Source organism: Salvelinus namaycush, chromosome 8 (genome assembly GCF_016432855.1).
Source record: "Salvelinus namaycush isolate Seneca chromosome 8, SaNama_1.0, whole genome shotgun sequence".
In the NCBI taxonomy this organism is placed as follows: domain Eukaryota; kingdom Metazoa; phylum Chordata; class Actinopteri; order Salmoniformes; family Salmonidae; genus Salvelinus; species Salvelinus namaycush.
The window spans coordinates 10412512-10430632 of record NC_052314.1 but is presented as its reverse complement, the minus strand read 5'-3'; the positions used below and the strand labels follow the sequence as shown (position 1 = coordinate 10430632).

The 18121-nt window shown below is 44.1% G+C and overlaps 1 protein-coding gene across 5 annotated transcripts in view; it reads right to left on the bottom strand.

The window, feature by feature from the left end:
- Positions 1-18121, bottom strand: part of pot1 (protection of telomeres 1 homolog) — a 50333-nt gene that overhangs the window by 8857 nt on the left and 23355 nt on the right. For all 5 annotated transcript variants that reach the window (XM_038999242.1, XM_038999246.1, XM_038999245.1 and 2 more), the window contains 3 exons: positions 13148-13278; positions 11082-11375; positions 10076-10231 (listed from right to left, as the gene is read on the bottom strand). In XM_038999242.1, coding sequence (XP_038855170.1) covers positions 10076-10231; positions 11082-11375; positions 13148-13278 — 581 coding nt within the window. The remainder of the gene's footprint in view (positions 1-10075; positions 10232-11081; positions 11376-13147; positions 13279-18121) is intronic.

Here is an 18121-nt window from a genome sequence, read left to right as displayed (position 1 = left end):
TGAGCCAAGCGATGGTGGCTCTCTTTCAGCCAGTGACAGCTCTGGTTCCTGATATATTTTGTTGACGCATTAGGGTGACGTTTTCTATCCGCTTAACAGTCATCGCCCAAAAATACATGTTCAAGTGCGTCTGTGTGACCAAACGTCATGAGCCCACCGACTAACAGTGTCTCATTCTCCGAGTGACGCAATGATGGCTCTGTAAAGGATTCTCCAAATTCAGAAGATTGCTTTCGGCTTTACAGTTTCTTAACGAGTCAGGCTCAATAAACCGGACCAAACTTTAGCAGACTTTAGCAAACTTCTGGCAGAGAAAAAAACCCAAACTAATTTCACACCAGTCTTTTTATAATAGAAAGAAACTAGAACCAGAAGCTAGAAAGAGAGCCGACATTACTCAGTTACAGGATTCAGGGGTTGTGTGTGGGGAGTGGGGAGACTCACAGGAGAGGGGAAGGGGAGTAGCACAATAAGTGTGGCTCATTGAGATTAAGCACCTCGATTAAAGTAGAATGTTTGGGGCTCTTGGCAGCCATTTTGTTAACACTTTTCTGGAAGGTAAACAAAGTCAGACAAAGTGTTCCCTAAGATACAAGATTAAAACAAATGAGGAAACAGTGCATTGAAATTACTTTTTTTTAACAAGAGCTGCCATGGTAATGAAGGTGGTTTCAGACCACGCTCATGTGACAAGTAACCTTGTGTGAGACCTGAAGACTTGTGTAGACTCCCTGAACTAATGCCTAGGCTTTAGCTCAGCAGCCTAACACCGTCTCGTGGAACACAGGAGACCCGGGTTTGAATATACGTGCCTACACACACACAGAGTTCAGCCACTGGTTGTCTGAGGAGGTAAGTTATGGAAGCACAAGTGTGTTCAGACAGCACAGGTGCCCTGTCTCGCTCTTGTATTTCTCTTGCGCTTCATGAATAACAGATGATAAGATGTGTGGCTAGCCAAGAGGTCACAGTGGTACAGTATGGGGGATGGGCCTAACTATCCACAGACAGAAAGTCATCTCTCTGGTCAACATGCACGGTCCATGAAGGCTAAAGTGGTGGGACATTTACATAGAGGCGGCAGATTATTACCACTGTAGAACAGGCCACATGTTCAAAGTTGTCCACGCACCCAGTCACGTAACTGACACGCTTTAATGCAATCTCAGAAACCCAGGGTGAGGTAAAACACCGGTGTGAGAATGGGACTGAAATCCTCAACTTGAGACAACCTGAGTCAAGAAATGATACAACTACTAGGAGAGTTGCATTCTGGGAGCAGACCAATGGAACTAGGTCCAGTTTTGAGTTCTACTCTTCACATTGCAATTCTAATGAGGATGTCAATAAGCCTCAAACCCCTCATCCCAACAATGATTAAGGACCCTTCACAAAACAGCAATGATAGGAATCTGGAATCCAGGTGCTTCAATGACACCGCGACCTCTCTTTGTCCAGACACCAGGGTTCACTTACAAATGGGGCTATTTATACGAACACAGACCTATGCAAAGCAGCGCTCCCAATTTGTCATTTTTTCCCCCTTAAAAGAACTCTAAAAATGGCATTGGGTTAAAAATGCCTTCTCACAGAAGGTGAGCATGGCAGATCATGTTTTCGCAGGCAAAGGGAGCGAGCGGAGTAATGAAGCAGAAGTGTGAACGTTATTCTTTCTCAGAATGCTCTCGCCATGCGCAATTGCTTTTTAAAGCATGAGGAGAAATGGCGTCTGACACTTCTGTACTTTAAGAGGAGACTTTCAACCACAGCGTTAATCTCATTTTCACCATCATACACTGTGTTCAACAAACAGGAAGCAAGGGCAAGGGGGTGTGGGGGAGGGGAAACTGTATCCAGTAAGTGCAGGGTCAGCTGTAAATAATCACCATAGGTTGTCCTCTATATGTGTACGTGTCTGTACGTACACGTGGAAGGTCACTAGCTATTAGGGGACTCTACTCTGCCTATTTTTTGACTAATAGCAAATGAACATAACCAACACCTTTCCAGTTTCTTTAGAATAAGCTGAATCCAAAAGTATCTATAAATTACACACCCCAAAAAATATATAGATATATACATATATACACACACACACACACACACACACACACACACACACAGTTGAAGAAGTCAGAAGTTTACATGCACCTTAACACATTTAATCCTAGTAAAAGTTCCCTGTCTTTGGTCAGTTAGGATCACCACTTTATTTTAAGAATGTGAAATGTCAAAATAATAGAGAATTATTTCTTTCAGCTTTTATTTCTTTCATCACATTCCCAGTGGGTCAGAAGTTTACATACACTCAATTAGTATTTGGTAGCATTGCCTTTAAATTGTTTAACTTGGGTCAAAAGTTTCAGGTAGCCTTCCACAAGCTTCCCACAATAAGTTGGGTGAATTTTGGCCCATTCCTCCTAACAGAGCTAGTGTAACAGTCAGGTTTGTAGGCCTCCTTGCTCGCACACGCTTTTTCAGTTCTGCCCACAAAGTCAGGGCTTTGTGATGGCCACTCCGATACCTTGACTTTGTTGTCCTTAAGCCATTTTGCCACAACTTTGGAAGTATGCTTGGGGTCATTGTCCATTTGGAAGATCCATTTGTGACCAAGTTTTAACTTCCTGACTGATGTCTTGAGATGTTGCTTCAATATATCCACATCATTTTCCTTCCTCATGATGCCATCTATTTTGTGAAGTGCACCAGTCCCTCCTGCAGCAAAGCACCCCCACAACATTTTTTTTATTTGATTTATTTTTTATTTCACCTTTATTTAACCAGGTAGGCCAGTTGACAACAAGTTCTCATTTACAACTGCGACCTGGCCAAGATAAAGCAAAGCAGTGCGACACAAACACCAACAGAGTTACACATGGAATAAACAAACATACAGTCAATAATACAGTAGAAAAAGTCTATATACAGTGTGTGCAAATGAGGTAAGATAAGGTAGGTAAGGCAATAAATAGGCCATGGCGGCAAAGTAATTACAATATAGCAATTAAACACTGGAGTGATAGATATGCAAAAGATGAATGTGCAAGTAGAGATACTGGGGTGCAAAGGAGCAAGATAAATAAATAAATACAGTATGGGGATGAGGTAGTTGGATGGGCTATTTATAGATGGGCTATGTACAGGAGCAGTGATCTGCTCTGACAGATGGTGCTTAAAGTTAGTGAGGGAGACATGAGTCTCCAGCTTCAGTGATTTTTGCAGTTCGTTCCAGTCATTGGCAGCAGAGAAGTGGAAGGAAAGGCGGCCAAAGGAGGAATTGGCTTTGGGGATGACCAGTGAAATATACCTGCTGGAGTGCGTGCTACGGGTGGGTGGGTGCTGCAATGGTGACGATTTAGCTGAGATAAGGTGGGGCTTTACCTAGCAAAGACTTGTAGATGACCTGGAGCCAGTGGGTTTGGCGACGAGTATGAAGCGAGGGTCAGCCAACGAGAGCGCACAGGTCGCAGTGGTGGGTAGTATGAGGCTTTGGTGACAAAACGGATGGCACTGTGATAGACTGCATCCAGTTTGTTGAGTAGAGTGTTGGAGGCTATTTTGTAAATGACATCGCCAAAGTCGAGGATCGGTAGGATGGACAGTTTTACGAGGGTATGTTTGGCAGCATGAGTGAAGGATGCTTTTTTGCAAAATAGGAAGCCGATTCCAGATTTAATTTTGGATTGGAGATGCTTAATGTGAGTCTGGAAGGAGAGTTTACAGTCTAACCAGACATCTCTGTATTTGTAGTTGTCCGCATATTCTAAGTCAGAATGATCCAGAGTAGTGATGCTGGACGGTCGGGCAGGTGCGGGCAGCTATCGGTTGAAGAGCATGCATTTAGTTTTACTTGCATTTAAGAGCAGTTGGAGGCCACAGAAGGAGAGTTGTATGGCATTGAAGCTCGTCTGGAGGTTAGTTAACACAGTGTCCAAAGAAGGGCCAGAAGTATACAGAATGGTGTCATCTGCGTAGAGGTGGATCAGAGAATCACCAGCAGCAAGAGCGACATCATTGATGTATACAGAGAAGAGAGTCGGCTCGAGAATTGAACCCTGTGGCACCCCTATAGAGACTGCCAGAGGTCCGGACAACAGGCCCTCCGATTTGACACACTGAACTCTGTCTGAGAAGTATTTGGTGAACCAGATGAGGCAGTCATTTGAGAAACCAAGGCTGTTGAGTCTGCCGATAAGAATGTGGTGATTGACAGAGTCGAAAGCCTTGGCTAGGTCGATGAATACGGCTGCACAGTACTGTCTCTTATCGATGGTGGTTTTGATATCGTTTAGGACCTTGAGCATGGCTGAGGTGCACCCATGACCAGCCTGAAACCAGATTGCATAGCGGAGAAGGTATGGTGGGATTCGAAATGGTCAGTAATTGTTTGTTAACTTGGCTTTCGAAGACAGAAAGGCAGGGTAGGATAGATATAGGTCTGTAGCAGTTTGGGTCTAGAGTGTCACCCCCTTTGGAGAGGGATGACCGCGGCAGCTTTCCAATCTTTGGGAATCTCAGACGATATGTAAGATGTTGAACAGGCTAGTAATAGGGGTTGCAACAATTTTGGCAGATCATTTTAGAAAGAGAGGGTCCAGATTGTCTAGCCCGGCTGATTTGTAGGGGGTCCAGATATTTGCAGCTCTTTCAGAACATCAGCTATCTGGATTTGGGTGAAGGAGAAATGGGGGAGGCTTGGGCGAGTTGCTGTGGGGGGTGCAGGGCTGTTGACCGGGGTAAGGGTAGCCAGGTGGAAAGCATGGCCTGCCGTAGAAAATGCTTATTGAGATTCTCAATTATAGTGGATTTATTAGTGGTGACAGTGTTTCCTAGCCTCAGTGAAGTGTGCAGCTGGGAGGTGCTCTTATTCTCCATGGACTTTAGTGTCCCAGAACTTTGAGTTTATGCTACAGGATGGAAAGTTCTGTTTGAAAAAGCTAGCCTTAGCTTTCCTAACTGCCTGTGTATATTGGTTCCTAACTAACCTGACACGTTGCATATCACAGGGGCTATTCGATGCTAATGCAGTACGCCACAGGATGTTTTTGTGCTGGTCGGGCATTCAGGTCTGGAGTGAACCAAGGGCTATATCTGTTCCTGGTTCTACATTTTTTTGAATGGGTCATGCTTATTTAAGATGGTGAGGAAGGCACTTTTAATGAATAACCAGGCATCCTCTACTGACGGGATGAGGTCAATATCCTTCCAGGATACCCGGGCCAGGTCGATTAGAAAGGCCTGCTCGCTGAAGTGTTTTAGGGAGCGTTTGACACTGATAAGGGATGGTTGTTTGACCGCAGACCCATTACGGATGCAGGCAATGAGGCAGTGATCGCTGAGATCTTGGTTGAAGACAGCAGATGTGTATTTGGAGGGCAAGTTGGTTAGGATGATATCTATGAGGGTGCCTGTGTTTACGGATTTGGGGTTGTACCTGGAAGGTTCATTGTGATGCTGCCACCTGTGCTTCACGGTTGGGATGGTGTTATTCGGCTTGCAAGCCTCCCCCTTTTCCCTCCAAACATAACGATGGTCATTATGCCTAAACAGTTCTATTTTTTCCCCCATCAGACCAGAGGACATTTCTCAAAAAAGTATGATATTTGTCCCCATGTGCAGTTGCAAACTGTAGTCTGGCTTTTTTTATGGCGGTTTTGGAGCAGTGGCTTCCTTCTTGCTGAGCGGCCTTTCAGGTTATGTCGATATAGGACTTGTTTTACTGTGGATATAGATACTTTTGTACCCGTTTCCTTCAGCATCTTCACATAGTCCTTTGCTGTTGTTCCTGGATTGATTTGCACTTTTCGCACCAAAGTAAGTTAATCTCTAGGAGACAGAACGCGTCTCCTTCCTGAGCGGTATGACGGCTGCGTGGTCCCATGGTGTTTATTCTTACGTATTATTGTTTGTACAGATGAACGTGGTACCTTGATGAACCAGACTTGTGAAGGTCTACAATTTTTTTTCTGAGGTCTTGGCTGATTTCTTTTGATTTTCCCATGATGTCAAGCAAAGAGGCACTGAGTTTGAAGGTAGGCCTTGAAATACATCCACAGGTACACCTCCAATTGACTCAAATTATGTCAATTAGCCTTTCAGAAGCTTCGAAAGCCATGACATCATTTTCTGGAATTTCCCAAGCTGTTTAAAGGCACAGTCAACTTAATGTAAACTTCTGACACACTGGAATTGTGATACAGTGAATTATAAGTGAAATAATCTGTCTGTAAACAATTGTTGGAAAAATGACTTGTGTCATGCACAAAGTAGATGTCCTAACCGACTTGCCAAAACTATAGTTTGTTAGCAAGAAATTTGTGGAGTGGTTGAAAAACAAGTTTTAATGACTCCAACCTAAGTGTATGTAAACTTCCGACTTCAACTGTATATCTCGGTTTGGATGTGGAGGAATTGTACCAAGACAGTTGCGGTTTCAGCAGAAAGGGAAATTGGGAGATCCAGAGCTGAGCATTAGTACACTGTTTGGGTTAACATCTGTGTGAGAGTTTGTGCTGAGAAAGAGAGAAAGGGACATGAGATGACAAACATAGATTTTTTTCTTTTTACATTTTTTTCTTTAACTTGGCAAGTCAGTTAGGAACAAATTCTTATTTACAATGACGGCCTACTTTGGCCAAACCCGGACGACGCTGGGCCAATTGTGCGCAGCCCTATGGGATTCCCAATCACGGCCGGTTGTGATACAGCCTCGATAAAGTTAAATGAAGGGAGATTCGGGAGAAAACTTAAGAAATGACAGAGGGATAGATGGAAAGGGACAAAGGGAATGTTAGAAAAGAGGAAACAGATGCAAAGGGATGGGACAAGTGCAGTAAGAGGGAGAGAAAAAGAGAGAGAGAAAGAGAAGAGAGAGTGTAACAGACCATGCCGGATAATACCATGTCATTTTTGGGTCTGACACGGCATTTTCCCCTTCTGGTCTAAAGACGTAGAAAGATACAGCTGGATTTGCATGATCCCACAGTATCATGACTTTGTGGTCAATGTCATTGGACCCTTACCAGCAAATTAGTGAAGCTGGGGATCCAATCTGTCCTGCACTTCAGACAAAGCACAAAAGATCTGCCAGTCCCCTGCATGCATAACTCAATGTACAGTAAATGTTGAAAAGTGGTTGACACGTATATGAAACCAGATACCCCCGTGCATATGGTCTACAATGCATAAGAAGTAGAGTGATGACATATCAGTTGTGTGCTCTATGATGAATGCGTAGGGGTCAATAAGAGTGTGTGTTAACAGCGCCATTGAAAGCTACAGGTCCCATGTTGTCTCACTGTGTAGTCATATATCTGTTTGAGTGTGTGGAGAACAGAATGTGGTATACAGACCGCAACTGAAAGCACCCTGCTGTTTTAGCAGTGGCGAGTGTGTGTGTGTGTGTGTGTGTGTGTGTGTGTGTGTGTGTGTGTGTGTGTGTGTGTGTGTGTGTGTGTGTCAGAGACACCATGCTGTGAGGGTGACCACAGGGAAACCATGACGGAGGCGGATCGATTGGGCACTTTTCCTTCTCCTCCCCTCCCAATTCCCCCACTCTCTCTCATTTTCTGTTATCCTAATAACCTCCTTTCTTCTCTAACTAGCCGTCTTCTCAAAAGCCGGCTCTGCCAATTTCACACACTATTACTGACGATTCGCCAGAGGAGATTGATAAATGGGGAAATATTTCTATTCACACTCATCTGCCCTGAAAAAGCTTTATTTAGGAGGGTGAATTGATTGATAAGCATTAAATGACTCCTATCAAATAAATCCTCTTTCGTTTAAGAGGCTATGATATTAAATACTGTATTCCACCTAATCAGAGTAAGTCTGAAATAACTGGAGAATGTGTGAAGACAAAATCAATAGTCTTACAGTATAAAAAAAATAAGTGTGGAGGATAACAATTTTGTTTTGACCTTTTCTTCTCCCAGTTACAACCAAAAGACTGAAATTCAAAGTTGTGGAACTTTTTATTCATGTATCCACATAGGATTTGTTTGTGCATGTGTGTATCAAATGAAAGTTTATTGGTTGCATACACAGTTTAGCAGATGTTTTAGCAGGTGCAGCTAAATTCTTGTGTGTGTAGCATAGGTCCTCTCTCTGCTGTCACACGGTAATGTTTATCCATGATGAGGGACAGTTAGGCCAGTGGACAGCAGTGACGAGTGGTTCACCACAATACATAACAGATACATAATCCCTGTTCTGTATCACAGAAGCAGGTAGCCTAGCAGTTAAGAGCGTTGGTGCAGTAACCGAAAGGTCGCTGGTTCGAATCCCAGAGTGAAAAAAAAAATTGTCAATGTGCCATTGAGCAAGGCACTTAACCCTAATTGCTCCTGTAAGTCACCCTGAATAAGAGCTTCGCTAAATGACCAAAAAGTGTAAATCAAAATAATACATGCACAATAAGCACACAGTGAGAATAATGCAAAATATGATTTAGTGAAGTATTATTGTAACAGAAGAACTGTTAATTGAAAGTGCCATTTAACGACTCATACAATGGAACACCATAAGCACTAGGTGAAAACCCCATCCGAGGACGAGGAGAAAGAGCTGAACAGTGGTGAAGAACGGTCAGACGGACTGCAGTGAGGAAATACACAGTAATCATGATGGTGCAAAACAAAACAAAATGGAAAACAATTGAGCAGAGGAAAAAAATTGTGAAGGAATGCAGACAGAGCACATGACAGGAGTGAGCAAATCAACCAAAAAGGAGAACGAGAAAGACGGGAATTAAGAAAAGAAAGCTGACCTCCAGCTTGATCGGGAGACGGATGAGACCTGAGAGTGATGAAGAACGGATAGATACTGATGATAGTGACAGAGTTGAAATGAATGAAGAGAAAGAGGGTAAAGAGGAAAATGATGACAATCTCCAGACTGAGGAAGAGAGAGATGCGAGGGAGGGAGAAAGAGTGATCTGAGAGGCCAGCAGGCAAACCTAATGTTGAGGTAAGACATTATAACAGGGACTCCGACACCAAAATCTATGTAAACCAACTCCATGATACAAATTCATGTTAGATGGGAGTTATCATTGACTTTTAAGCTTGTGATACTGTACATACTTGTACAAAAATGTAGGTCGACCTGTATTCTACAAATGGGTAGTTTGCAGAGTTTGGTAAAAGCAGAATATTGTTTTCCTTTGTGACAGAAGGGTTTTGTCTTATCATCCTTAATAAAATAGCACAATGTGAAACCGCTTCTTCTTAATCAAGAGAGCATTGACTGTAGCTACACATAACACAACATATTACTCAATGCATTGGTCTAGGCTAGGGGTTGTTGATGGAGATGACCCCGATGAGTCCTACAGATGACCCCAATGAGTCCTACAGATGACCCCAATGAGTCCTACAGATGACCCCAATGAGTCCTACAGACGAGAGGTTGAGTGGGTGTGGACAGGCCACCCTGGTGACAAGAGGAATCTTGTCAGAGTGGGTTAACAAATTATGCAATCATGCAACCATATGCTAATAGCGCCTATCTCCACTGATAAGGATGATCGCTAAGGCAGAGGATCAAAGCTTTGCTGCTTCTGTCAAGCAGAAAGACGGAATTATACATTCAGGAAGGGTGGAGAAGGAGAGAGTAAGAAATGGAACGTGTGAGAAAGCGATGCATATTGTAGCATTTTAAATATTCATCGCTATTATTGTCAGCAGGGGAAATGAGGGGGAAGAAAGTAAAACAGATTTGCCTGAGGCGCTGCAAAAAGCAAAGAACTCAAGAGTTTGTGTTTTGAAGGAGAACACAGTGAACTATTAGAAGACGAGAGAGAGAGAAACTGCGTCGTTGAATTAGGGCACGACGCAGCAGAAACAGCCCGTGGCAAAACCTTCAGGTGTTGATGTAGTGACAGGGCACTAATGCTTTATTATTTTTTTACCTTCCCTCCCGATCTCTGTGTAATCACACAGCCATGTAGCCTACCATCACGGACTGGTAGGCCTGTACTTCAAAGTCAAACCATTGGATTGACGATAGAGCACAAAGTACCTGATGTGGTTATCCGTCCCACATTGCTGAGCAACAGTCTGTGACCTCTCACCTTAAACTGCCGGGCGACCTCTACATGGTTGTCGTAGACCAAGACGTTGGCTGTGAGGTTTGCCATGTCCTTGGACAACGTGGGACTTCCTTCAAGAGTGTTGGGCTCCACAAATACATCCAGCAGGGGGTGAGGGCACTTTGATCCGTCCCAAACCTGGAGAAAGAAAAAGGTTGATCATTTTTAACTTACACAGAGGGAGAGAGAAAGAGTGAACAAGACGGAGAGCCAAAAACTGAAGAGGAAGACAACACAACAACTACAAAACAAGTCAACGACTCAAGTTGTCAACTGCCATACAAAAGGTCTACGTGTAAAAAATTCAAGAATGGAAAAAATGCGCTACAAAGTGAGAACAAATAAAAAGGAGGGCATTACAAGATGGCCCCCCAGGCACTAGTAATCTTTACCGCAAATGTCACGTTGTCATCCCAACACAGGAGGGTCATGGGCCTCCAGTTCTGTGGTTTATCACTGCGTCATTACCCACAATAAGGATCTTATGTAAACATACATGACTATTATTAAACTGAGTGAAGTGGCATCCCAATGAGGACAAATTCCCTGAGGGTTGACACGGTTCCTACCTCATAATGAGCATGTTCTTTGGCATAAAGTGTCAACACTCACAACCGCATCATTGCACTAAGCCCATGTCTTTTTACGTCCTCATATATATTTCAAACTGTATAAGCAGGGAGATGAAGTGCTCGCAGATATAAGTAGAAAAGAAAACGTCTTCCCCGCCTTTGCCACAAACTGTTAAGAGGGATGCTTAAAGACATACACTAGCCTAAATCAGAAAACGTTTTTCTCATCATTATGCTTTTGCTAAATGTCAAACCTTTTATTCACTGTACACCAAGGTAGCCATCCGATGACCAAAATATCACGTTTTCCACTGGATTTCCAGAGTTTCCTAGCTACCTGATTCAATACAATCAAACATACTGACAGGTCCAGAAAGTCGCTAAAGAAGTGGAAAAAGGTTCTTCATGGTTCTTACCTTCAACAGGGTGCAGCTGCTGTCCACAGGGGCTGTAGCCAGCAGTTGGCAGGTCAGGTCAAAGTAAGTCTTGGGCTGTACTGCCGACAGGGGTACACAGGGCTCGGCAGGAACCAGGGACTGGTTGGCCGCCCACGTGCGCAGGGCCTCCACGACCTGGCAGTCTTCCTCCCCAAATTTGAAGGACCCGCTGGAGGTACGAGGGACCACGGGACTGCCTACCATTCCATCAAAGGTGACCACGGAGAAACCATGGCTGGTCAAAAGGCTAATGGCTCCATTAAAAAGCTGGGTCTGAGAGAGAAAGAGATTTGAGCTTTGTGACTGGATAATCTCAAACATTTCAGCAAGGCTCACATTCTAAATATCAGTTCATTTCAAATTACAATAAGGTCAGAATCAATCTTGGGCAAGTCCACAGTAAGAGTGATGCTGAGACTAAGATTTTTCACTTTAAAATAATGTCAAACAAAAACCAATGATTGCAAAGTTAAACAAACCATCCAACTCTACGCACAAGGATGACCTTTCATAATTTCCACTGAAAATTTTACAGATGCAAAGTTTGCCGTCATTCTGTTACCACCAACTGCACAAACCGTTATTCTGTTACAAAACGTGGCATCTGCACTGCTCTTCAAGTAAACGTGTTTTTGTAAACTGTTTAGTTAAAGTAGTCCTTGTGGCCTCCCGAGTGGCGCAGGGGTCTAACATTCAGACCACACAATTTACACATACCCACACTGCTCGCTCGCGTGCACCAACAAGCGTCTGCGTTGCCATGCTCTAAAATAGAATAGAAGTCAGTTCTATTTGTGACACTGAATGCCTTGCAAGTCCTGCCTCTCCCATCTCATTGGTTTATAGAAGCATATACCCACGTGCCATCTCCTCATTGGTTATACCCACGTGGGTGATTGAAAGATGAACTGAGGTCGGTCGGTCAGTTGTGGTGATACACCTTATTATAAAAGTTAGATGCCAATCGCCATATAAAGTCCAAAAAAGAAAAAGCCTGGAAGGAGGAGAGATGACTAGAAACGATTCGTTTAACCGTTTTATGTGTGGATTAATTAATTGTTGGAGTATAGGACCTTGTGCATTTCAGGTAAAATAACAACTCAACGTTTATATCCCAGGACAAATTTGCTAGCAACAGCAATCTAGCTAAATAGGACAAATTAGCTAGCAACTACAAGCTAGCTAGCTAAATTGCCGTGAATATTTAATGCTTTTCGACCTGTCCCCAAAATAATAAAATTGGTTCCGAGTTTGTTTTGATATTTCAACCTGCGTGTCGTGATTGTGTTTGGTGTGGGGGGACAAAATCAATTTGCGCGCGCGTCCAGTTTGGGCATGGTGTAAGGCACAGTGCAGTGCATGAGTCGTCACTATAGACCTGGGTTCGATCCCAGGCTGTGTAACAGCTGGCTGTGACCGAGAGACCCATGAGGCGGCGCACAATTGGCCCAGCGTCTTCCGGGTTAGGGGAGGGTTTGCCCGGCCGGGATTTCCTGGTCCCATCGTGCTCTAGCGACTCCTTTCTGGCGGGCCGGGCGCCTGCAAGCTGACTATGGTCGCCAGATGGGCTGGTGTTTCCTCCCGACACATTGATGTGGCTGTCTTCTGGGTTAAGCAAGCAGTGCGGCTTGGCAGAGTCATGTTTCAGATGACGCATGGCTCTCAACCTTCGACTCTCCCGAGGCTGTAGGGGAGTTGCAGCGATGGGACAAGACTAACTACCAATTGGATATCACAAAAAAGGGGTAAAAGTACAACATAAACTAGTCCTTATGGTTTGTTTAACTTTGCAATCATTGGTTCTTGTTTGGCATACATTTAAAAAAGTGAAAAATCTGATTCTCAGCATCACTCATTTACATTTTAGTCCTTTAGCAGACGGTCTTATCCAGAGCAACTTACAGGAGCAATTAGGCTTAAGTGCCTTGTTCAAGGGTACATTGACAAATTGTTCACCTAGTCAGCTCAGGGATTCGAACCAGCGACCTTCCGGTTGCTGGCCCAAAGCTCTTAACTGATAGGCTACCTGCTGATCACACATTTACCTTGACTCTGTGTAGGCGTATGACGTCTCCCATTTTGAAGATTTTAGGGTGTTCCTCGAGCTTGTCACAAAAGATGGTACAGCCCACTTTTTTATTTGATTGGTCTGTAATCTTCAGTGTGGAGCAGTAATCTATGGGGGATAGAAATCGGGACCACTGTCAGATCAGATTCCAGATATGGCCTGCTGAATACTGAGACGGGCCCTAGTATGCACATCTCATTGCAATGTGATTTGAGACAGCCCAAAATGGTTGCTTGCTTTAAACATACTTTGACCGCAGCTTTCAAAAGGCAAGGTTCTCAATCTTCTTATGCTCCCAACAAAAGCCCATCTAATGCAGTGTTTCTCAACTCTGGTCCTTGAATACCCTCAACGGTACACATTTATTTTAGAGCCCAGACAAGCACACCTGATTAAGCTAGTCATCAAACCCTTGACTACTTGAATCAAGTGTGTTAATTTGGGTCTACAACAATGTGTACTTTTGGGGGTACTCGAAGATTAGAACGCTGAGAAACACTGCTCTATTGGAAGTGATTTGGCTCATTTAAATTAGTCTGTGGGTACAAGGGCCATTGAATGCTGCAATAGAGGTCCACCCACAAAGACAATTTGATTGTAGAGCTGGAATGCGGTTTACTGAAAAGCAGCACACAACAGTACACAATGTAAGAAATACACTCACCGGATGGTTTTATTATTAGGTACACACCCCAGTTCACGAAAATGGATCGCTCCTACAGACAGTGAGTCACGTGCCCATGACTTGCTATATAAAGCAGGCAGACAGGCATCGAGGCATTCAGTTACTGTTAGATTGAACGTTAGAATAGGTAAAACGAGTGACCTAAGCGACTTTGAGCGTGGTATGATCGTTGGTGCCAGGTGCGCTGGATCCAGTATCTCAGAAACGGCCACCCTTCTGGGCTTTTCACACATGACAGTGTCTAGGGTTTACCGAGAATGGTACGACAAACAAAAAATATCCAGTCAGCGGCAGTCCTGTGGGTGAAAACAGCTCGTTGATGAGAGGTCGAAGGAGAATGTCAAGAATCGTGTAAGCTAACAGGCAGCCCACAAACTGACAAATAACAGCAGTACAACAGTGGTGTGCAGAACGGCATCTCGGAACGCACATCTCGTTGGTCCTTGTCATGGATGGGCTACTGTAGCAGACGACCACAGAGGGTTCCTATCCTATCAGCAAAAAACAAGAAGCAGCGGCTCCAGTGGGCACCCGATCACCAACACTGGACAATTGAGGAGTGGAAAAACATCACCTGGTCTGACGAATCACGGTTCCTCTTGCGTCATACTGATGGCAGAGTCAGGATTTGGCGTAAGCAGCATGAGTCCATCCTGCCTGGTGTCAACGGTACAGGCTGGTGGCGGTGGTGCATCGCCGTCCAATCTGCAGCAACTGCATGATGCCATCGCGTCAGCATGGACCAATATCCATGTGGAACATGTCCGACTTGTAGAATCCATGCCCCAAACAATTCAGGCTGTTCTGGTGGCAAAGGGGGGTCCAACCCTGTACTAGATGGGTGTACCTAATAAACTGTATATAATAACATTAGATTCCTAGGCTGAGGGGTGGTAAGGGATCATCTGGCTAACATCGAACTCTGTGTTCTCTTCGCTGTGTAGTCAAGTGGGTGGCGTCAACCAGGCTAGGTAAGGGGCTCATCCATCTGCCACCCCACCAGTGTCTCAACTGATGGATTCTCTTAATATCTCCCTTCTGCTGCCACTAGGATTCAGTAGCATGACAATACATGGTCAGTTAACGCTGTACTACTAACACTGCTGTTTTATTTATTTATTTATTCATTACTCAATCCAGTTTGGCTTAAGGGGGAACTCTTTGTATGAGGCTCACACAAACAAAAAGGACACCAAGGTACACTGTTTGCAGGCTTTTCGAGACGCACAAGAAAATGTGATTTGGAAAGCCATGGACATATTACTGTATTATATATTACTGAGCTCTTTCTTTCATTACGGTACTTCCCGAGACAAGAGGGGTTCAGAGATTACTACTAACCGACTGTCCCCTCAGGTCAAAAACAAGGCATAAATGTCTTGGCTCGTAAACGTTGTGCTTCTCGAAGCATTTGAAGTCTGTTGTGCTTGCCATGTAAACGCCTTGTGAAAATAAGCAGAGCAAAGCCCTGACCACACAAGAATAATAATTTTGTAAGGTACTTCCACATTAAAATGGTAAATGTTACAAGTTGGATCACACACAGATTACAGCTTTGCAAAGCATTAACACATGCTTTGCTCAGGCCCCATTTTACCATCTTAAGATCAGTTAACTATACTTAAGCTATAAGGCCCGAAGAAGTGTGGTATATGGCCAATATACCACGGGTAAGGGCTGTTCTTATGCACGACGCAACGCGGAGCCCTTAGCCATGGTATATTGACCATATACCACAAACCCCAGAGGTGCCTTATTGCTATTATAAACTGGTTACCAACGTAATTAGAGCAGTAAAAAGAAATGTTTGTCATACTTGTGGTACAGTGCCTTGAAAAAGTATTCACCCCCTTGGTGTTTTTCCTATTTTGTTTCATTACAACCTGTAATTTAAATAGATTTTTATTTGGATTTCATGTAATGGACATACACAAAATAGTCCAAATTGGTGAAGTGAACTGAAAAAAATTACTTGTTTCAAAAAATTCTAAAAAATAAATAAACAGAAAAGTGGTGCGTGCATATGAATTCATCCCCTTTGCTATGAAGTCCCTAAATAAGATCTGGTGCAAGCAATTGCCTTCAGAAGTCACATAATTTGTTTTAAAAAAGTCAACCTGTGTCTAATATAAGTGTCACATGATCCGTCACATGATCTCAGTATATATACACCTGTTCTGAAAGGCCCCAGAGTCTGCAACACCACTAAGCAAGGGGCACCACCAAGCAATCGGCACTATGAAGATCAAGGAGCTCTCCAAACAGGTCAGGGACAAAGTTGTGTAGAAGTACAGATCAGGGTTGGGTTCTAAAAAAAATATCAGAAACTTTGAACCTCACACGGCACACCATTAAATCCATTACTAAAAAATGGAAAGAATATGGCACCACAACAAACCTGCCAAGAGAGGGCTGCCCACCAAAACTCACGGACCAGGCAAGAAGGGCATTAATCAGAGAGGCAACAAAGAAAACAAAGATAACCCTGAAGGAGCTGAAAAGCTCCACAGCAGAGATGGGAGTATCTGTCCATAGGACCACTTTAAGCCGTACACTCCACAGAGCTGGGCTTAACGGAAGTGTCCAGAAAAAAGCCATTGCTTAAAGAAAAAAAAAAGCGTGTTTGCCAAAAGGCATGTGGGAGACTCCCCAAACATATGGAAGAAGGTACTCGGGTCAGATTAGACTAAAATGTTTTTTTTTTTTGGGCCTCCCGGGTGGCGCAGTGGTCTAGGGCACTGCATCGCAGTGCTAGCTGCGCCACCAGAGTCTCTGGGTTCGCGCCCAGGCTCTGTCGCAGCCGGCCGCGACCGGGAGGTCCGTGGGGCGACGCACAATTGGCATAGCGTCGTCCGGGTTAGGGAGGGTTTGGCCGGTAGGGATATCCTTGTCTCATCGCGCTCCAGCGACTCCTGTGGGGGGCCGGGCGCAGTGCGCGCTAACCAAGGGGGCCAGGTACACAGTGTTTCCTCCGACACATTGGTGCGGCTGGCTTCCGGGTTGGAGGCGCGCTGTGTTAAGAAGCAGTGCGGCTTGGTTGGGTTGTGCTTCGGAGGACGCATGGCTTTGTAATTACTAGCGATTGGATACCACGAAAATTGGGGAGAAAATGGGATAAAAAAAAAAAAATTTTTTTTGTTTTTTTTGTTTTTGGCCATCAAGGAAAATGCTATGTCTGGCGCAAATCCAACACCTCTCATCACCCGGAGAACAGTGAAGCATGGTGGTGGCAGCATCATGCTGTGGGGATGTTTTTCCATTGGCAGGGACTGGGAAACTGGTCAGCATTGAAGGAATGATGGATGGCGCTAAATACAGGGAAATTCTTGAGGGAAACCTGTTTCAGTCTTCCAGAGATTTGAGACTGGGACGGAGGTTCACCTTCCAGCAGGACAATGACCCTAAGCATACTGCTAAAGCAACACTCAAGTGGTTTAAGGGAAAACATTTAAATGTCTTGGAATGGCCTAGTCAAAGCCCAGACCTCAATCCAATTGAGAATCTGTGGTATGACTTAAAGATTGCTGTACACCAGCGGAACCCATCCAACTTGAAGGAGCTGGAGCAGTTTTTACTTTAAATGGGCAAAACTCCCAGTGGCTAGATGTGCCATGCTTATAGAGACATACCCCAAGAGACTTGCAGCTGTAATTGCTGCAAAAGGTGTCTCTACAAAGTATTGATTTGGGGGGGGGGGGGGTGAATAGTTATGCATGCTCAAGTTCTGTTTTTTTAATCTTATTTCTTGTTTGTTTCACAATAAAACATATTTTACATCTTCAAAGTGGTAGGTCTGTTGTTTAAATCAAATGATACAAACCCCCCAAAAATCAATTTTAATTCCAGGTTGTAAGGAAATAAAATAGGAAAAATGCCATGGGGGGGGTGAATACTTTCGCAAGCCACTGTATACCACGGCTGTCAGCCAGTCAGCATTCAGGGCTCGAACCACCCTGTTTATAATTGCTTTTTTTGTCATTTGCATCACAGGCACTTGCATTCAAAATGGATCTTTCATGCAGAGTTTTCCCTCCAGACACAATGGAGGGACCTCTGATTCAATTGGACGAGATGGCCCAGCACATTGTACAGTACATCAAAATCAAGTCAGATATCTACAGGGTTGGTTGAGTAGGATGAGGATTGATTTTTCACCACTTTATGTCAGCTTGCATGACAAGATCTAATGCTCGATCAATGCTTAGGGTGTGTTAAGGCAGAGATTAACCGCACGAGGACTCAGTGACTGTGGTTTAATACAGGGTG